Raw genomic sequence first — 21,990 nt, 5'->3', positions numbered from 1 at the left:
ATAAGGACAGTTACCAGAAATGGCTAAATTCCAAAACAATAGAAGCAGAAATAGAGAATAAAAGAAATAGTGCAATTGCAAAACGAGAAGTAAGGAAAAAACATAGAGAAAGATGGAACAATTTCGTAACAGAACTAGAAAAGGATTTATTTAAGCCACAACCCAAAACCTATAAAGTAATAAAATACATGAATAAAGAAATAAAAGAAAAGATAAAAATACAAAGAATAGATTTAGAAAAATGGGTGACCTATTTCCAAAATCTCTGGACAGATGAGAACAATGAAATAAAATTTTATAAGACAAAGAATGACCTAATAGAAACTATCACAATGTTAGAACTGAAAAATATAATAAAGATGAAAAATAGGAAAACACCAAGAGAAGACCAATATAAATATAGAACTATACAAAAATGGAGGTGAAAAATTTAATGAAAGACTTATGAAATTTTTTAATATGGTTTGGATGTCTGGAAAAACCTCTAACTCTTAGAAAAAAGCACTGGTTATCCCAATCTATAAAAAAAGAAATAAAGACAATTGCAACAATTAAGGGAATTAGCCTGCTGAATACAGGATATAAAATATATGCAGGAATATTAAAAGAGAAACTAAGCAGCATTGTAGAAAACAAATTAGAAGAACAACAAAATGGTTTCTGAAAAGGCCGATCCTGCATAGATCCAATTTTTACTTTAAAATTATTAATAGAAAAGAGAAGAGAATTTCAAAGAGGCACACATGGCCTTTATTGATTATAAAAAAGCCTTTGACAAAATTAGTAGACAAAAATTGTTTAAAATATTAATCGATTTAAACATATCAAACCATCTTTTACAATCTATTCAAGAAATATATACATGAAATAAAATAGCAGTTAAATTAGAACACATCTCAGAATGGAAAGATATATCAAGAGGAGTATGACAAGGATGTATCCTCTCACCTCTGCTTTTCAATATATATATAAATAAAATTATAACAATCTGAAAACAGCATAACCCATTTGGTATACAAATGACCCATCAAATGAAGATATATACACTACTATTTGCAGATGATCAAATAGTATTAGCTACATCAGAAGATGACTTACCAAGATCATTAAAATCATTAAATGATATCTCAAAGCAATATAATACGACAATATCTAAAGAAAAAACAAAAATAATGGCATTCAAAAGAGAAAACCCAATAAGAAGTAAATTAGTGATAGATGATAAAATATTAGAACAAGTAAATACTTTCAGATACTTGGAATGTGATCTATCATATGATGAAGAAAAAGACAGACACTAAAATATCAAACTTTGTCAAAGTAAATGGCATAATAAATAATATATTTAAGCCATCCCTAATACAAAAACACACTAGAATCAGACTATATAATGTCTTGTCAAAACCGACTCTACTATACGGAAGTGAAACATCGACCTTGAAAAGGAAAGATGAAAAACGAATTCAAATAGCAGAAATGAAGTTCCTCAGAAAAACAGCTGGATATACCAAGTGGGACCACAAAACAAATGAAGAAATCTTAAAATCCCTGAAAATAAAACCAATTAATTACTACATAAGACAGTATAAACAAAAATAGCTAGAAAATTTAAATAGAATGGACAACAGTAGACTACCAAAAATATTATACAGATACAAAATAAGTGGAAAAAGAAGAATTGGAAGACCAAGAAAGAGATGGCATGCAACCGGAACAGGCCACTTGGCCTAAATTCCATGTTAGGAAGAAGAAGAGAAGACCAATTTCTCTCTTATTCCATATAAATTTATTCATTTGATTTCCTACCACACCAGCTTTGCTAATTCTGTTGTCTATTTCCACATTTAATTTACTATCTTCACTAAAAATTGAAGCTAAGTAGTTGATGTTTTCAATCTTAATGCCTATTTTCATTGTTCTTTGTCTTTTTACTACTGATTTTCATACCAAAATTTATTAGAGCAGTTATTCAATTTAGTCAGGGAATCCTGTAGACTTTTATACTGGATTTATTTGGGAGTATAGTATCATCTACATAAACATACAATTCTGATATCAGGTTTAACACCCCCTTTCTTTCATAATGTGATCCATATAGATGACAAACAACAGTGGAGATAACATGCACCATTGTCTCACACCTGATTTAACATCAAACCATTTTCCTGTACTTCCCATTCTAACTGCTGACTTACAACTCAAATATAGACTAAGCATTGCTTGATTTAATATCCCATTTAGACTATATAACTAGCGTTTTGAAGAGCTTTTCTTTTGGCATGTTGCCATATGCCTTTTCCAGAACAAAACTTAATATGCATCCTTGTTATATTCTCATGATTTCTCAACTATCTATCTTAACGAAATCTGATCTTGAAAACCTCTATTTGGCTTGAGCTTACTCTTCTCCAAGCTTCCCTTCCACAATTTTTCCTAATATATTTGCATAAAGCTTACTAGAAACACTCAGCAGGTAAATTCCTCTGTAATTCTCACATTTCATTTTATTTCTCATTTTTCGTAGATGCTATTATGGAGAGTCTACTCCAATCTGGAATTTGACCCTCTGAGTAGGCCTTCGAAATTATGCACTGTAGTCACTGAAAAACTTTTATATCTCTATATATATGAGCATTTCTGATCAAATATCATCTACTTCATCCTTTCCACATTTCAGGTTTTTGATGGCTTTTTCTACCTAAGTATTAATATGTGCTCCTGACTGCATTCCTGTTGAGTGTCTTCTATCACTGTGCTGTCACTGTTTATTTTTTCATTTAGCAATCTTTCAAAGTAATTACTCTAGACAAATATCTTTATCTTCAGATAACATATGAATTATCTTTCTATAGTAGGCAGTTACAATTATATAACTATGTAGATTCACTTCATTGATAATGTGCTTATTTAGGTGAAAGATGAAATTCACTAAAAGAGGCTACTAGGCATATTGCTAAAACTTTGATAACTTTCTGTCAAAAGAAATCTAAAACTGGACAAAAACCAAGATGTTCATTGCATTAGTTAAAACAAAAAACCTACCACATGAAGGACATAAAATTCTTTTGAATGTGTTGCCAAAAAAAAGGTGTAAGATAATGCACATAAATTTTGCCCACATATATTTAATACAAAATTTTCATTTATGTTTTGCAAACTTTCTATTAGTTTTCTAAGAAAATGTGCAATTCTTTTTGTTAATATCTTTATTCAAATGCTAATTTCTACTGATATATCAAACCACAGTGTATTAAAAATACCAGCCCCACAATGAAAGGATGCAAAACCTATAGCACAGAAGTGCCACAAGCAAAGCTTAAAGGAAAAGACCATAAAAGTTACCAAATCTCTGCCTCAAGCACAGATTCCTCAGGCATCTTTTATGAACTTGCTATGGCAAGTGCATAAAAGAAAATAAGTCAATGTGCTTCTTAAATAGCTCAAGGTTGTCCTTTAGAGAAGAGAGCATGCAGGATACTTCCCAAAGAACATGGCAGGCGGAATTTGATAAAGAATTTTGAATGTGGACAATGTATGGTGCTGACATGCAGTAACCTAGAAACAAAATTTACAGTAATTTTTGTTTGTGCATAGCTATATTAATTCTGAAGTGCAGAATTCTCAACAGTTTACAGACCAGCTGCTGCTTATATTATTTGGAGAAAGTGGCCAAATATTGGCCAAAAATGCCCATGAAAATAGTTGCAGAAGAGGCATAAGAGAGAAACAGAACATTATGCTGACGTTCAAATGTCCTCTTCTGAATGGTATCAGGCATCTTCGGGGGTGGATTTTGGTGCACCAACCCATATAAGGAGTATGCCAGGATTTGTGATTTATACAGAGGTAGCAGTAGTGCAAACAGAAGAAAAAAAGAGACCTCATTTACTGAGGACTATGGATGTCATGTGTTTGTGAAAGGAAAGACTTAAGGTCTATTCTTGAAAGTCCACAACTTTTACTATAAAATCAGCCAAATAAGAAACATACAGATTTGTTTGAAGATTTGGATATTATCAAAAGAAAGAGGAAGTGAAATGAGAAATAATACACATACATTTCAGTAGCACTGAAGTTCACGAGGTTATCCTCACCCAGTTCAGTTTAAAGATCTGGTTTTAAAATTATCTGTCTTAGGAATTACACCAATCGTGCAATCTTTAAGCAATTTCTTGCGTCATCATAATGTGATAAGCAAAGAAATTTAAAATCTGATAAAATTTTGGAAAAAATTGCTGTACAAAAATTATAACTAGTTTCATTTTTGTAAAAGTATAATCAGTAAATTTATTTCATTTTTAATGTTGTTTGTTTATATTCCCAATATACCTAATTATCTATAATGGGGCCCACCAAAATGATGCCAACTGGATTTTGGATGACCTTGAAACCCCAAGTGGTGATGTATAAGGGTTGTCATATGAAGTCAGAGGAATGAAGTGTACTGTCCAGTGGCATCATGTGCTCATTTAGGTTGGGTGTGCTGTCATGTGGCTGATACAACCCATGCCAAAAAATTCACGTCAATTTGGCTATGTGATTGCATTTTTATTGATGTGTGAAGGTTTTAAGAGTGCATAGTACATCAGTGCTCATCTTCATTGGTACAATGCAATTAATTGTAGGATAATTTGAATACTTTAATTTATCAATTAATATAATTTTAAATATGGAAAGAATAAAGGTCAACTATATAGCTATAGATATGCTTCACATGTGACACTCATGTGAGAAGGACAAAGGTTTATGCTTCACGGTGAGATTAGATTATCATTGGTAAATACTAGAGTAAGACAGTTTGAATTTTGATAGATTTTTAAATACAGCCATATTAGGCACAGAAATCGGGGGGGAAGAAAGTAATCACTTGGGAAATTATTATTTTCCAGATTAAACCAAAGAAAGGCTGAAATAGCTGATATTACTTATTTATTCACAAGTTCCAACTTCCTTCGACTATAAGCACACAATCTACAAAAAGAAAAGAAAATTAATATTAAAAAACTGTCTATATCAGTGCCCTAAACACATCAGTTCATACTTCACGCACGCAAAACAGATGAAAGTCAGAAAACAAAAACAGCAACTCATGATAAATTTCAACATTTAATTGGACTGGTTGACACAACCAATCACAGCCACTGATTTCTGGGTGCCATTGTCTCAGCATACACCTTGTCTCGTCTTCTTGGTGGTTTACAACCAGTGGAACGCTAAGAATTTGACCCGCTGTGCCATCTATAAGTCTATGCAAAGGGCTCAAAAGGTGTCAATATTTGTGTCCACACACACCTGGGTTATTAACACGAATGTGACGCAATGTTTACACATAGAAAATTGTCCACTTCATGAAGCATTAGAATATTGTGCTTAATTTTAGGAATGATGCAAAGCCAGGAAACAATTAGGGGAGTCTAACAAGAATAAATGCAGAAATATAATATATGTAATATTGCAATTCCAGGTGTGCTGTGTATGCACCGCACACACCTAGCACACCAGAATATACATCCCCCAGTACTGTCATCAGCAAAAGTAGGTCTTGTGGTCAGTTAGATGTCATTATGTACAAGTGAAAAAGTATCCAAGTCAGTAGTTTTTAAAGTTTTGTAAAAGAGGGAAGGGCGATTAAGGGTCAAAGCTGTATAACTGAGAGGAGGCCTCCACATAGCTTTGAAAGAATGCAATGCAAAGAACCGACCAGAGCTTCTGACCTAACATCCAATCCTCACTTTCTCATAGTGCACCCAGTTAGGAATCTACTTCAATACTGAACAAACGAGGATGAGCTGGCAATTTGGGATTTAGCCAGCCAAATTGTATTCTTATTGGCTTAAACCACAAGCAAAATAATGGTACAGCATGATAGAATTTCATGCTGGCTGGGGCTTTACCCATTTAAACAAGGCCTCCATTGTTTTCACCAGGGAACCAGGATGAACAGCAAAAAGTCAACTACTGGAACAAATCCTAAAACACACCCAACTAAACATCAGAGTTAAAGATCAGTGATATCAACATAAGAAGCCTAAATGGCAAAGAAATGGAACTAGCAGAAGAATTGGATAAGTACCAGATTTAATACGAGTGACTGAAACAAAAAAGGCAAAAACTAGTGAGAACTTTCTAAGCAATAAATACAAAATGTTATATTCAGGCAATAACAAATCAGGGAAAAGAAGGAGTAGCTATAGTATTCAACACTAAATACGAGGCTAATCTTCTTGAATGGACAAATATCAGAATAGGGAACTGGACAACGAGCCTCATTTGCACCTATGGTCGCACAGAATTCTAAGGTAGAAGTGGAGGAATTTTTTTGAGGCTTTAGATTTATTATTTATCGTATGGCATGTACACAAGGTTAAAAGATAATAAGATAAAATATGCATGTATACAGATAAGATACACATATGATAATATAAATAAAAAGTAAAAAATCTACATTCAGACAAATACAAAAACGAAATTTATGACAAGCATCAGACAGAAGATTAATCATATTTTAACATTTAGATTTTTAATCCAATTGATTGCCTCTGGGGATAGGTCAAAGATATCCTTAAAGTCACCTGGATATGCCGTCAGCTCGCATTCCTGTACTATATGGCGAATGGTTTGGGTCTCGGCTCCACAGGGAGTGGGATTTGGTATCTTACCCCACTTTGAAAGTAAGTCTCCACATACACCATGGCCTGTATGAATCCTGTTAGCTATCGTCCATATATTCCTGGGCAGGTCAAATCCAGATGGTTTTTGGAAGATGTTCATATAATTACAAACTTAAAATTACAAATCAGGTGATACTGCTTGAGACCACAGTACATCCCACCTACTCACCATACTGTCATTCTGGCTAAGAAGATTACATTACTAATATACTAAAATCAAGAAGACCTGCCATAGCAGTTTTTATGGCAGGTCTTCTGGATTTCATCAGGCATATACCATGTTCCATCAGGCATATACCTCTGGTTTTTGATTTACAAGTCTGTTACTGAGGTGAAAGCAAGAACATTTGGTTTTACCAGAATTTGGTGCTAATCTCCATTTTTTTATAGAACTGCCATAAAGCGACAGATCATTTGTCAATATTTCTTCAGTTCTTTTTATAGACTTGTCGCTGATCATCAAAGCTAGATTATCTGCATAAATAAACTTCCTGCTGGCTGTTTCAGGAATATCTGCAATGTAAAAGCTAAAAAGCAGTGGTGCGAGCACCGAGCCCCGAGGAAATCCATTCTTAAGCACTCTGTTGACTGATGCTTCCTCTGGTGACTACCCTGAAATATCGATCACATAGTAAATTGTTTTGGAGATGACCCAATATTTTACACAGGAAGACCTTAAGAAATTTATATACGAGTCCCTCCCTCCGAACAGTATCATAAGTCGCTGTTAAGTTAATAAAGACTGCAGCAGTCTTCAGACATCTTTGAAATTCTGCTTCAATGTATGTTGTTAAGATGAGAACTAGATCTGTGCAGCTGCGATCTCTTCTGAACCCCACTTGTTCTATTCGAACATGTTCCAAAATTTTCTGACTTATCCTACTATTCAATATTAATCTCTCCAACAATTTGTAAGTTGCACTTAAAAGGGCTATGGGGTGATAGCTTTCAGTTCTGTCTGCTGGCTTACCTGGTTTTAACACAGCAATAATTTTTGTCCTTTTAAATTCTTTAAACGCAGCCACTTTCAAGTGTATCGTTAAAGAACTTAGCCATACACAATCTTGCATAAGGTCCACAATGTATCAGGAATTCATTATTATGAATATTGTCAAATCCAGGAGCCTTCCTCATTTTGATATTTTGAAATGCCAAGGATATTTCCTCACGGGGAAAAGGCAAAGAGAATTGTTGACTCTTTTGAGTTACAGACTTCATAGCCGTTAGTTCGCATTTTACCTCTTTAGTATGTTCTTTATCTATCGGAGCTCTAGAAAGTGAAACAATACGAGCAGTTATCTGATTTTGATAGACAAAACAAGATTTCTTTGATACAGAGGGGCTTGAACTAAGCTTTTTAAGCAGCGACCAGGCTTTTCTACTAGAGTGTTTGAAATCTATGTTTTCAGTTATTTGAATCCACTTTTCCCCATGAGCAGTGTTGAGACTATGGACCAGTCTTATTTTCAAGGAATTCCCGATACAGGGATTCGTTTTCATTGGTCCATCCAGGCACATATTCTTTTCAGTAGCCTCAAGGAATGTGCACTTTTGCCACCGCTATAACTACTCCAGTAAACCGTGTATAGTTTTTGTAAGTTGGGGGAATTCTTCTAAGCCATGCATCTAGATATTCAGTAAAGTTTTCCCAGTCAGCTTTTTGGAAATTCCATCTTGGTCTAGGAAATGATTTTATCACTGGAATTTGGGCTCCTAAAAGGTTGATTTTCACTATCAGTGGAGACAAATGTCAAATTCAGGTTATATTCCTTATTCCAGGCTCTTGATTTAAAGGTGCCTTTTTTCTTGGCATCAAAAACCAAGTGGAGACATTGTTGATCTGCCCATTCAGCTAAGAATGATCAAAACAGTGCACCTGTTTTGATCATTCTGATCGTATGTCCACGAAGTATGATGACTGTTGAAGACCCCAGAGTACACAGTTGGGTGGGAGTATGTCTGTAGAACATCATTTGGCCAAACAGTTGCAGGTGGTTTATTATACATTCACAATCATAATGTCCGCTATTTTAACAGCGATCTTATGGATTTTGTCATTAGTAGAAGAAGATATCAGTACAGCATTCTCAATATCATTTCGGACATATGTTATGTTGCAGTAGCTATGACTGTAGATAAACCCAAGAATGTCGTAACCAGGGATTATTGCTCTAGATTTAAATTGATCTTCAGTTTTGATATGTGATTCTTGAATGAGGAGTAGATCGACATTTTCTTGTAGAAGTTTCGAAAGACATTGACATTTTGATGCACTAATGCCCTCAACATTTATCTGGCGGATACGGATATTATGTCCAATATTCCATATCAGCTGGTTTGAAGAAGAACCATTGTGAAGGTTTTGATTTTCCATGTGTAAATATGGGAAATTGCACAATGGTCAGGCCACTGGTTGCTATAGCTCTTTTTATTGTGACCCAGAGTGCACCACGAGGAGGCGAGCTAGAATTGCACCCCTTCAGGCTTTAGAGAAAGCAGTTGATACAATGAAAAAAGAAAAGTTGGTTCTTATTGGGAATCTAAATAGCAGAGTAGAAAATGATTGTCAGATTACTGCTCAAGACATGGACTGGTTATTACTAACACAATGTTCCCACATAAAAAAAAATTTGCACAAATTCACATGGAGAGAAGAGGCAAGAAATAAGAAGTCTCACTGACTGTGTTGTTGATAGTGATGATTTCTCACTGGTGCAGGACACTAGAGTGTACAGAGAATTTGAAATTGAAAGTGATCACCATTTAGTCTTGAACAGGATATAATATTGAAATCAAGAACATGTAAGAAAGTTTTAAAGTGAATAAAAGTTGAGCAGTTCTCAGATGTGAACTGTAGAATAAAATACACAAACATTATTCAAGAAAACATGAAAGGGTTTGAGAAAAGAAACCAAACTTCGGAGATTCAGTGACAAATCCCGAAGAAAACATTGATTGATTCAGCCTGAGAGGCAGGTGGTGAGGTTGTCTGCAAGGATATAAAAATCAGAACTCCATGGCAGGCATAGGAAGTTAAAGAGGCAGTGAAGAAAAAGAAGAAATCATATCGAAAGTTTCTGGTGAATTAGTCAGTTTGTGCTCTTACTGAATACAGAGACCAATGTAGGAAAGCTAAATGCTGTGTAAAACTAGCTAAACAAAAGTCATGGAGAGACTTCACTAAGAATATTATTATTATTATCTGAGACCTCCAGGGAGTCAAGGACTCATTGAGAGAGGCTGTAAATTACCTAACCCAGCTATCATACCTTCCCTTAAATTCATTTACACTAGATGCACTCACTATCCCTAAGAGGAAATTATTCCACTCACTCACTGCTCTCTGGGAGAAAAACCTAGCTCTTATCCCTTTCTTCAGTGAGAACAACTTTAATTTCCGTGGATGCCCCACTGTTCTCTCCCCACCTTCCAAATAACGAAAAATTTCATCATTTGATATCCTATAACACCCATTCAAAAGTTTATGGACCACTATCATATCACTCCTCTTTCTCCTGTTAACCAGAGTCTGCAATCCACATACTCGCAATCTGTCCTCATAATCTAAATCCCATAATCCAGATATAATCTTTGTAACTCTTCTTTGCACCCTTTCCACAGCTTCTTTATCTCCCTTGGAACATGGGAGACAAAATCTGCACACAGTAATCCAGGTGTGGTATAAAGAGGCAAAATTACTTCCTTATCCTTACATGTCAAGGTTCGATTCAACATGGCAATTATCCTCCGAGTTGTATTTGCAACTTTTGCTATGTGACCTTTGAACTTTAAATTCTTATCCACCAATACACCAAGATTCCTTGCCTCTTCAGTTTCTTGTAGCATAACCCCACTAATATAATATGCCGCTGGAACTCTAATCACGCCAAAGTGCATAACTTTACACTTACTAACATTAAAAACTTACAGCCATTTTCATTTGCCCAGATTTTCAGTATATTCAAATCATTTTGTAATTGCTGAATATCAGTAGCATAAGATAACAGGGAAATCAGTAGCATTCCTGATTTCCCTGTTATCTTGGCATCATCAGCAAACAATTGCATATCTGATGAGAAACCCTGCTTGATGTCATTAAAGTATAGATTGAACAATAATGGCCCAAGGACTGAACCCTGAGGTACACCACTGGTTACCTTAAATCTGGCAGATTCATTTATAGATAGATATCATTTTTTGATATCTGTCTATAAACCATCCCCTGATCCAAGTCGATAGATTATGTTCCAATCCCATATTCTCCAGTTTACGCAACTAACTAATCTGATAGGATACCTGTCATATGGTATCCTATCAAATGCCTTAGAAAAATCCAACATTATCAGAGTGTATCCATTCCCTTTATCCAACTCAGCCATAACATTGTTATAAAATATGAGCAAATTGCTAAAACATGACCTTCCTTTAGTAAACCCATGCTGTTCCCCGCAGAATATAGAATGCTTGTCTATCCACTTCTGTATGAGAGTTCTTATCAACTTCTCTAAAATCTTCACTACTACACCAGAGATACTAATAGGTCGGTAGTTATACACATCAGTTTTTTGCACTGCCCTTGTGCAATGGAACTGTCATACATTCCTTCCATTCCTGAGCTCAGACTCAAGTCATACAAATGTGTGAAAGGCCTAGCCAATTCAGCTGAACATTCCTTTAGCAGACAGGCTGATATTCCATCTGTTCCTATTGGCAAATTCTTATCCAAGTTATGCAAGAGCTCTTCAACCTTATTTTCATGAACCTCTAACTCTTCATCCAACATAGCAGTAGCACTGTGCACCATGCTACACACACACCTGGTTGATATATCTTAGCAAAGTAAGCACTCATTAACTGAACAATCTCCTTAGATTCTGACACTTGTGCACCATCTGCATTCAATAAAGTTATTTTTCCACATTCATTCTTTCTTTTGCTTGCAGCATAACGATAAAATTCTTTTGGATTGATTTTAGCTTGCATGGGCAATTTCTTTTCATAGTCCATTTTAGCTTTTCTCAAAATACTCGTTACTTTTCTGGCCTGAGTTTTATATATTTCATAACTCCTCTAACTCTTATTCTCACAATATTCTTTCCACATCATCCTCTTTTTGTGGATCTCTACCTTAATAAGGCTGCACATCCATTTCACTCCCAACCTATTTATTCTTTGAACACTAGGGATACATTGAGATACTGCCTCATTCAAGCATTTTTTCAAAGACTGCCATGCATTGCTGATATTTTTTCCATTCAGTAACTGATACCATGGAACCAAAGATAGTATTCTTCTAAGTTGATCATAATTTCCTGCTTTGTAGTTCAGCATGTAACCTATCTTAATCAGAGCTTCAATACAAGTAGATACTTCCCAGGAAAGAACCGCATGATCACCGTCACCAATTCGTGGTAAAATAGCCATATTTTTGACAGAGATCCCTTCTGAAGCTATGAGCAAATCCAACACTCTTTGACCTCTAGTTCCTTCTTTCACATGCTGCTTGAGAAAGTTGTCTCGCAACAATGAAATAAATTCCTCTTCTTTCTTATCATGAGATTTCTCTTTTACCCAATCAATGTTTGGAAAATTAAAGTCGCCCATCATGATCATTCGCTTGGTACCCATAAGACTAAATCGGCAATGCATTTCTTCATCCCTTACAACTGAGCTGTCAGGTCTGTAGCAACATCCCACCATATACTTCATTCTGTTAGCATCCACTTCACACCAGATAGACTCCAACTCATCGCTATATGGGACATTGTTACCATCATTGTTTTCTTGTATTTCTATCCTAACTGGAATTAAATCATTTGATATCATTATTTGCACTCCTCCTCTCCTATCTCTTCTGTTATTTCTAAAAATAGTATATCCATTATACTCGAAGTATATCCCTTTGTTTCTAATGCTCCTGGCATTTGTTTATAGACATAACAAATTACGACCTAGCCTATTCTTATAATTAGACATGCAATCTATTTGGTCTTGTTCTAAAATTTTCTCTCCCCAGACATACTTAAAAGTTCCAAACCCAAAGCATATTTTTCCACCCCTTTGCCACATACATAACCATGTTCAAAGGCATTCGTATCATTATCACATTGGTATACCATAGCTGAACTTTCACACATTTTTCCTATCCTCTCTTGATGATCTAGTTTCCCTGACTCTCTGCATTGGGTCTCATACCAAGAAGTAATTTCTTCAGGTTTTTGATATCAAATGAATTCGAGTGCAGGCCATCATTCATCAACATAGAAAAGAAATATAAGGAAAGTAGCAAAATATTCCGGGGGTGTTGGAAAAAAGTACAGAAATGGAGGAAAAAGTGCTGTAAAAGGAATTACAGATGATAAAGGTGACATGAAAACTGGAGAAAAAGATATCCTTGATATATGGAGTAATTATTTCAAAAAATTGCTAAATGAAACCAGCAGTGACAGCACAGTGGTAAAAGGTGCTCAACAGGCATACCAGGAATACATATCCATACTTGAAGTAGAAAAAGCCATCAATGCCTGAAATGTGGAAAGGCAGTAGATGGTATTCGACTAGAAATACTCAAGTATGGGGGTATAAAAGTCTTACAGTGGCTGCACTGCACAGTTCAGAAGATCTGGACAAAGGAACAAATTCCAGATGAATGGAGTAGAACTCTCAGAGTACCCATATACAAAAAGTGAAATAAAACTGAATGTGGGAATTACAGAGGTATTTCTCTATGGAGTGTTCCTGGTAAGATTTATGCAAGTATACTTGAGAAAGAGTGGAGAAGGATTGTGGAAGGGAAGCTTGATGAAGAACGAGCTGGATTCAGACCAAATAGATGCTTTCAATATCAGATTTTCACTAAACGACAAACAGTTGAGAAATAATGGGAATATAAGAAAGACCTCTATTTAAATTCTGTAGCCTTGTAAAAGGCATATGACAAGGAGCCAAGAGAAAAGCTACTCAAAACGCTACAGTTGTATGCTGTCAATGGGGCATTATATCAATCAATACTTAGTCTTTATTTGAGTTGTAAGTCAGCAGTTGGAATTGAAATGCAGGAAGATGGTTTAATGTTAAATCTGGTGTCAAACAAGGAGGTACATTATCTCCTATGTTATTCATTATCTGTATGAATCATATTACGAAGGAAAGTGGTATTAAATGCAATATGAAAATTGTATATGTTAATCTAAGATCTTTACTTTAAACAGATGATGTTATACTTTTAAATAAATCCGGTACAAGTCTGCAAGATTCCCAGACTAAATTGAGTAACAGTTGTAATAAATTTGGTATGAAAATCAGTAATATCAAGACAGAGACAATGAAAATAGGCAGAAGCATTGAAAATATCATCTGCAAGTGAATGGAAAACCTATAGAACCAGTAAAACATTTCAGCTACTTAGGTACGATGACAAATTAAGTATGGAAATAGACAACAGAATCAACTAAGCTTCTATGGTAGGAAGTCAACTGAATAAATTTATATGAAATAAGAGAGAAATTAGTGAAAACACAAAATTAGCTGTATATAAGACAGTGTTCAAACTAATTTTAACTTATGGATCTGAGAACTGGGTCAGAAGTAAAACACTTGACCAAAGACTAGAGAATACAGATATGAAAGTCCTGAGAAAGATAAGGAGTATGAACAGATGGCATTATAATATTAAAAAACAAGGATATTAGGAAAGAACATGACATTGTTAGCATCCACTAATGTGTTAGCAGAGCTAATCTCAGGTGGTATGGTCGCTTAACAGATTGAGAGAGGAAAGATTAGCAAAACAAGTAAAGCAAAAAAAGACCCAGAGGAAGACCAAGATATAGGGGGATTGATATGATACAGTAAAAAGTGCCTTAGAAGATAGAAATATAAGATCTGATAATGTTGTAGTCTTGACAGATAACAGATTAATTTGGAGAAAAATTATTGATAGGAAGTTAATAATGATGTATGTTCTTCATGTAGTACTATCATAATACTCTGTATACCCCTTCATGGTACATGTCAGGAATTTGATGATTATTTAAAAAAAAAAAAAAAAAGGATTATTTATTTATTTTAATTTTGGATAGAAAAAATGAATACAAAATCTCAGACTTGCAGATTGAATGGTCTATAGATAAAATACAAAACTGGGATAAAACAAGAGCACTCAACATAAAAGCAGATGGCCACCATCTTGAAAACAAATCAGTACACCTTGGGCATTAACAAACCAGAAACTGGAAAATCTGTAAATGAGCTGCGAATAATTTTAAAACTCTCCAAAACTGTAAAACTTCTGTGGATCTGCCAAATAAAAATGGCTACCATAATTTGGAATTGATGAATGCAAGGCAAATCAGAATAGGAGTGAGAGAGAGAGATGGGAATGTTAGAAAATTAGAGAATTAAAACAGTAAAAGAGAGGGATTGAGAGAGTGAAGGGAATGATAGAAGAGGAGAGAATAGAAACAGTAGAAGAGAAGGAATGAGAAGAATGCAAGGGAGTGCTGGAATGAGGGATGGAGGGAGAACAGGTAAGTAGGGGAACAAACAGAGAAAGTGTTAGAGGAGAGAGAGAGAGAGATGCAGGCGAGCAGTCAAAGAACAGAGTAGTAAGAGGTGTGATGTATGAAGACTCGATGATCTGTGGTGTGCAAGACAGGATGCGTGAGGAGTGTTTGCCTGGAGTAATGACAGAAAGTGTAGCTATGGCACTTATGAGGATTGAAAGGGTGGATGAAATGATTGTGATAGTGGGCATGAATGATTTGAAAGGCAGTGTCAATCAGATGGCAAGAGATCTGAGATTCATGCTTGAGGTTGCGCAAAAGAAAATGCAGAGAGGAAAGATATTGTGTGTGTGTGTGTGTGTGTGTGTGTGTGTGTGTGTGTGTGTGTGTGTGTGTGTGTGTGTGTGTGTGTGTGTGTGTGTGTTGTCCAGGTATGATAAATGCGAGCTAAGGAGATGAGTATTAATAATGAACAGCATGATAGCCAGAATGTATGAAAAGAAAGGCTTGGAATACACGAATGCTTGGAGGGCATTTGAATGAGGAAGGCATAGGAATCTGGAGAGATTGCTGTTTTCAGAATGAGTCGGTGTGTCAATGCAGGGAAACTAGAATTCCCAGGGTGGATGGAAGCAGGTGTGGGTGCTTGGGAGATGACATCAGGTAACAGAGTTCAGTGGGGTCTAGAGGGGATAATGATAAGTATTGAAGCAGTGCATTTTTATGCTTTATACTAATGCCAGGAGTATCCGGAATAAAGGAGATGAATTAGTGGCTCTGATAGCATCAGCCAAGCCAAAGATTATTGGGATCTCTGAGATGTGGTTGTCGGAAGATGATAATTACAGAAATAGAGGTAGCAGGGTAAAGCATTTTATGACAGGATAGGAAGGGAAAACACAGTGGTGAGTACTGCTTATGATAAGTGATGACCTCTGTCCTCTCAGAGTTGAGGTTTTGGAGGGCAATGAGATTAATGGTTTTGAAAGCATATGGTGTGACGTAGAGGTGGGCAAGACAGAATATTTAGTGGAGTGTTGCTACAAGCCGACGAACACAGAGGGTGGGGAGCAAGAGATGTTTAGGCAGTTGAGCTTGGCAAGTGCAAAAAGAATGACTGTTATGGGAGATTTTTAACTACAGCAGTATAAGTTGGGAAGAGGAAAATGCATGTAGTAATAAGGGAATGTAATTTCGAGAATTTTTGAGGGATAAATGTCTTAAGCATCATGTAGTAAAATGAACAGAATGTTCAAGGGTTCTGGATTTGGTCAGAGCATCAGAAGAGCTGAGTATAACCAAGATGGCATCTCTGCTCCCCCCCGTTTGGAGAGAGAGAGAGTGACCATGTGGTTTAACTTGGAAGATGAATAGACACGTAGAAGCAACAAAGAGACGGGAATGTATGAGGAATTATACGGCAGGTGATTTATAATAGTCTTAAATATCAACTTGTGGCAGTTCCATGGGAGGAGGAATTGGAAGTTAGCACTTGGGAAATTGTGAAGGAATATCTGTTGGCAGTAATAGTAAGCTGAATTCCATAAGTGAAGAAGAGGACACAATTTGGCATGAATGACAAACAATAGTAATCAGGAACTGCAGGTAAAAAAGAAGTTATGGAAGAGATACAAGGAGGAGTGGAGAGCAGACATATGAAGTATATAAGATTCAGGCCAGGAAAGCAACCAGTATGGTAAGGAAAGCAAAACTGAAATATGAAAATAGATTGCCCCTAAGAACTAAAGAAATCCTTAGGAATTTTTTAGCTATGGGACATAGCTAAACATGGGAACTAGGAGGAGAAATGATTGTGGAAGAATAACATCGTGGGATAAAAATGGGTATAGAGTGACTGATGCAGAGAACATAGTGGAGTTGTTCAATGAACACTTTATTGGAGTATTTCATTCTGGAAAAGCAGGTTTTAATATAAGAGGGATAGGGCAAGTTTGAGGTTAAGAGGTGCAAGAGGAGAGAATGTTTCAAATATTGAGTACTCTAGATGGATGGAATTTCACCACAAGTTTTAGGCGAATGTGCTAGAAAAGCCAGGTCAGCTCCATTGACCTGGCTTTCCAATGAAAGTCTGGTGACGGAACTTACCCAAGGAGTGGAAGGAGGGTAAGATAGTGCCATTGCATTAGGGCATGTGAAATTAGAGGCCAGTTTGTGTTTCATCAGTAGTTAAGATCTTGGAGAAATTAGTGAGAGACCATATACAGTGTTGGGCAGATTAGGATAATGTTATCTGTGAGAGTCAACATGAATTTGTTAAGGAGTGCTCTTGCTTTAGTAATATAATTGCCTTTTATAATAAGTTGATGAGGGAAAGGCATGTTCTGCCTTTTGGTTTTTTTTGTGTTTTTTTTTTTGGATTTTGCAAAGGCATTTGACAAGGTGCCACATGATAAGTTGATATTTATGTTGCAGCACGAGTTTACATTTCAGGTTAGTCAACTAGATTCATGAATGGTGTATGTGGGGCAAAATCAAGGAAGCAAAATGTTACAAGTGAGGTCCCACAGGGGTCAGTATTGGGACCTGTATTGTTTAAAGTTTATAATCAATGATATTGTCAGTGGATTGCAGTGGGATATTCAGTTGTTCACAGATGATGTGAAGCTGGGAAGGGTTATTAGTAATAGTGCAGATGTGGTAGCCATGCAAGAGGAGTTGAATAAACTGGACAGATGGGAAAATGAATGGGAATGTTAATTTAATGCAGCAAAATGTAAAGTCTGGAGGTGATGATTGATAGAAACCTGAAATTCAAGGAACATATTGCAAAGGTGTTGTAGGTAACCCAGAGCATTGCTGCAATACTGAGAAGGATGCTGAACTGCAGAGATAAAAGGGTTGTCATTCCATTGTATAAAGCCCTGATCAGATGACATTTGGACTGTTTTTCTCAAATTTGGTCCCAAGAATTTGAAGGGATAAATTAACTGTGGAAAGGGTGCAGAGGAAGATAACAAAGAAGGTATCAAGACTGTACAATGTTAGTTATGCAGAAAAGCTGAGAGATTGCAGATTGCAGAGTTTGGTAGATAGGAGGAGGAGCAGAGGTGATATGATTGAGACTTAAACTGTTGAGAGATAGTTACAGGGTTAACACCGATTATTTTGCTTGATGGACCAGGTGGAAGAAATGAGGACAAGGGGCTATACCTGAAAGTTAAGAAAGGAAGCTGTGAGCAAGAGGGTGAAGTGGTTTCTTTGCATGGAGGGTGGTTCATACCACTCCTTAAACAATGAGTTCAAGGAGTGGTATGATAGACTGTTTTCTAGGAAGGACCTCCCATGATGAGTCCTGACTTCATGGAGGCCTGAATTATAATAATAATAATTAAAAAAAAGATGCCAAAAAAAATCAAAATGAGAACCTCCTCCCACCTAAAAGGATAGAGTAACCAATTAATAATTCCCATTTATCAAATTACAAGATTATACACCTTAAATTTAATTTTATATCTAATGACTTTGCATTCTGCATTTACAGAATAATCCCATTATTATATGGGAAGATGGCCAAAGCAATAAGGACTATATTGTGTTTGTTAACTGCATTATCTTCTGGTCAGTTTAAATGTCCTATGGGATGAAAAACCCAAGTTTCTGGAAGAAAATTCACTGGCACCTCAGCATGGTGGATAGCGTCATAGTAAAAAATCTAAACCTTACATTCTTCCTAACTGCAATTTTACTCAAGTTCAAATGATGACCTCTTGTTCTTCCACTTCCCTTGGATAACTGACCTTCAGTTGCAAAGCCCTTTTAAAAATTCTTTATATCCTGGATGAGATTCAAACCCAAGATAGATATCTCTGATTCCACATTACATGTAATTACACATGCAACTTTCAACAAAACCTTCAAAGTATGGAATTACTATTATTATTATTGTTGTTAAACAGGTATTCGATGGAGTCCGAAGACTCACTGCAGGAAGGCCAAAAACATTATTCACAATATATCTTACCTATCTCACTTCCAACATGCATCCAAAATCTCACTCCTAGAGGCACAAACAATATTATCATATCTCATCTTACACTGATTCATTCATGAAACACTACACCCACCTCATGCAATCCATCTCCCACATTCACCAGCCTCGTAGCAAAAAAAAAAATCATAATCTTGCTAGCTGGAACTTTACTCTAGTTCAAATGATGATCTCATTCTTCCACCTCCCTTGCCGTGCACTGAAAAATTTCCCCCCAACTGTAGTTTACAAAACTCTTAGCAGCTTGAATGTTTTTTCTGTCATGTTTCCTCTCTTACTTCTGACTGCCAATTTTTGAAAACCACAAAATCTTCAGTCTATCGTTGTATGGAACATTCTACAGTCGGCATATTTTCAAGCATCCAAGTGATCTGCTGCACTGTTTCGCAATATGATCTGAGAACGTCAGTTCCCATCAACCACAACTTGTAGATACCTGGCATCATCAACTTCCAGCAGTGAAACCCCATCAACAGAAAATCAGACTGAAACTTCACATTCGAAGCAAATGCTCTTACATTTTACCAGAAAAAAAAAGAAAAAAAAACATTATTCCTTGCCTATAATGTTAGCTTATTCATATTATCTTGCAGGATCATTGCACCACTTTAATTTAATATTATTCTGCCTAACTTACTATTAGCAAATAACTGGACATCACTCATCAAATTGTCTCTGATATCAACATACAAATTAAACAGCAATGACCAAAAACAGAACCTTGTGGCACTCCATTGGTCGCTTTTCTGATCTGTGACTCCACACCACCATGCACTACTATTTAATGCCTGTCTGACAACTACCCACTTATCCATCTCACCAATTAAACATTCATTCACTTTAGCTTAGCTTACTTAACAGATTCTCATGCAGCATTCTATCAAATGCTTTTGCAAAATCCAACAATCCAAAAGTACAGTCATTACTTTTATCCAACTCAAGCATTACTTTATTATAAAAACAAAGTAGAATGCTAAAGCATAACCTTCCCTTCATAAAAGCATTGTTGTTCTATATCGAATTATTATCCACCCATTCTTGAATTCATGCTTTCACCAACTTTTCCAAAACTTTTAAGTTTCATTCCCAAGATAGTTAAGGGCTGTAATTTTGAACCTCTGTTTTGGACCCACCTTTATGCAATGGAACTATCACACATTCCTTCCACTCTCTTGGAATTCTACCAGAGCTGTGACGCATTAAACAGTCTGGTCAAGGGTAAGGCCAATTCTCTTGCCCATTCATGCAAAACATGCACCAAAAATCATAAACTTGTTGATCACACTTCAGCCTATATTTCCTCCTTATTTCTTTCTTTTTTTCACAGCTCATGCTTGATGATTTTACTTATCCTCTTTGATTCTTACTTATCCTTAGGAGTATTTTCTTTATGTATCTTTGGAAGGCCGTATAATTGGTGCGGTTGAAGAGATATGATGCCACTTGTGGAGGATGGGGGGGGGAGGGTTATCCATCCTCAATAAAACACCTTTTACTACATTTTGCCATTTAAGGTTATTCAAACAGAAAATGTTCGCTCCAATACTGTCCGAAACATTTCTCATATATTCTTCAGTGACATCTAGCATGAGGTAATCTTACAAAGTTAAATTAGCACTCATCTATCAAAGACAAGCATGTAATAACTAACTCACCTGCGCCTTGGAACAGATGATCGAGTTCCAGCACCTCTCATCTGTATAGATCCGGTTTTAAGACATCCATCATTTCCTAACAAATCTCCCGCCTGAGAACCAGCTAGATGACGTTTGATTGCCTCCAACCGCTCCTTCCCTGCCATAGCAATCGAAACACCCAACACGTAGGAATTAATGACAAACTAATGGTTCAGCTAAAGGAAAGAAGACAAGAAATAACTAATCTCCAACCGTTGTATATCTAATATTGTTACGTATATGCTAAATGAGAAAACTATGGTAACATTCGAAGTTACATGCGCATAATGAATTTCAATATCATTTTAAAGATCTTGATTATTGGATCACTATATCCAGAAAATATATGCACTAATTTTGGATAATAATTAGTACGCAATTACAAAATCACAATAGCACTTAATTGTAAACAATACACAATTCTTTCGCACAAATCTGCTAACACAATCTTGGTAACGTCCTCTTAGTTAACAGAGAGGGGAGGGGTATACAAAAAATCAGTAAATACTACTATCTAACATACAACAAATCAGAGCATATAAAAACCCTACAGCCAGGTGTCGAGATTATTGATTACGAAATCTACTAAATATTCAGAAAAGTTGACCAAACTGATAACTAACCAGTGATAATTTCTCTAGCTTAATTAGAAGGCACAATAATGCTGTTGATAGTGGCAGATGGGTTGTGCCGATCTTAGGTGTATTTGCAAGTGGGCAGCTGTTGATAGTGGCAGATGGGTTGTGCCGATCTTAGGTGTATTTGCAAGTGGCAGCTGTTTTGAGGCAGTATGGCGTGCGTGAGGTAGAAATGAACAGAATCTTTTCGTTTCTTTTTTTTTTTTTTTTGGCTAGATGGGTGAAGCAAGAATTAGTTATTATTATGTGACACCTCCAGGGAGTACAAGACTCGTCGAGGGAGAGTGTGGCAACAGCATCGAACCATTTTAACTCCTTCCAACTACTAACCGCGCTCAAACTTGCTTAACTTTTTGCGAGCCATTAGTAGCAGATGCGCTACCGATCGAGCAACCTTTGCTGGCAGAGAATGCTTTTCATATTCCTTGTTATCTGTAGAAGAAAATATATGGATGGAGTAATATAGAACTCTAAGCTCTGACCATAGCAGGA

The 21,990-nt window shown here is 36.1% G+C and overlaps 1 protein-coding gene across 1 annotated transcript in view; it reads right to left on the bottom strand.

Annotated features, from left to right (window-relative positions):
• Positions 1-21,551, bottom strand: part of Agps (alkyldihydroxyacetonephosphate synthase) — a 608,793-nt gene extending 587,242 nt beyond the window's left edge. The window contains exons 1-2 of the mRNA XM_090397415.1: positions 21,484-21,551; positions 20,840-21,036 (exon numbers count right to left, since the gene is read on the bottom strand). Of these exons, the coding sequence (XP_090253541.1) occupies positions 20,840-20,985 (146 nt within the window). The 5' untranslated portion in view covers positions 20,986-21,036; positions 21,484-21,551. The remainder of the gene's footprint in view (positions 1-20,839; positions 21,037-21,483) is intronic.
• Between the last annotated feature and the right edge of the window lie 439 nt (positions 21,552-21,990).

The sequence above is a fragment of the Typopeltis vanoorti genome, chromosome 9 (genome assembly GCF_054136105.1).
Source record: "Typopeltis vanoorti isolate ZY-2024b chromosome 9, IOZ_Tvanoo_1.0, whole genome shotgun sequence".
NCBI classification, from domain to species: Eukaryota; Metazoa; Arthropoda; class Arachnida; order Uropygi; family Thelyphonidae; genus Typopeltis; species Typopeltis vanoorti.
Note: the sequence above shows the minus strand (reverse complement) of the source record. Positions and strands in the feature narration are given on the sequence as shown.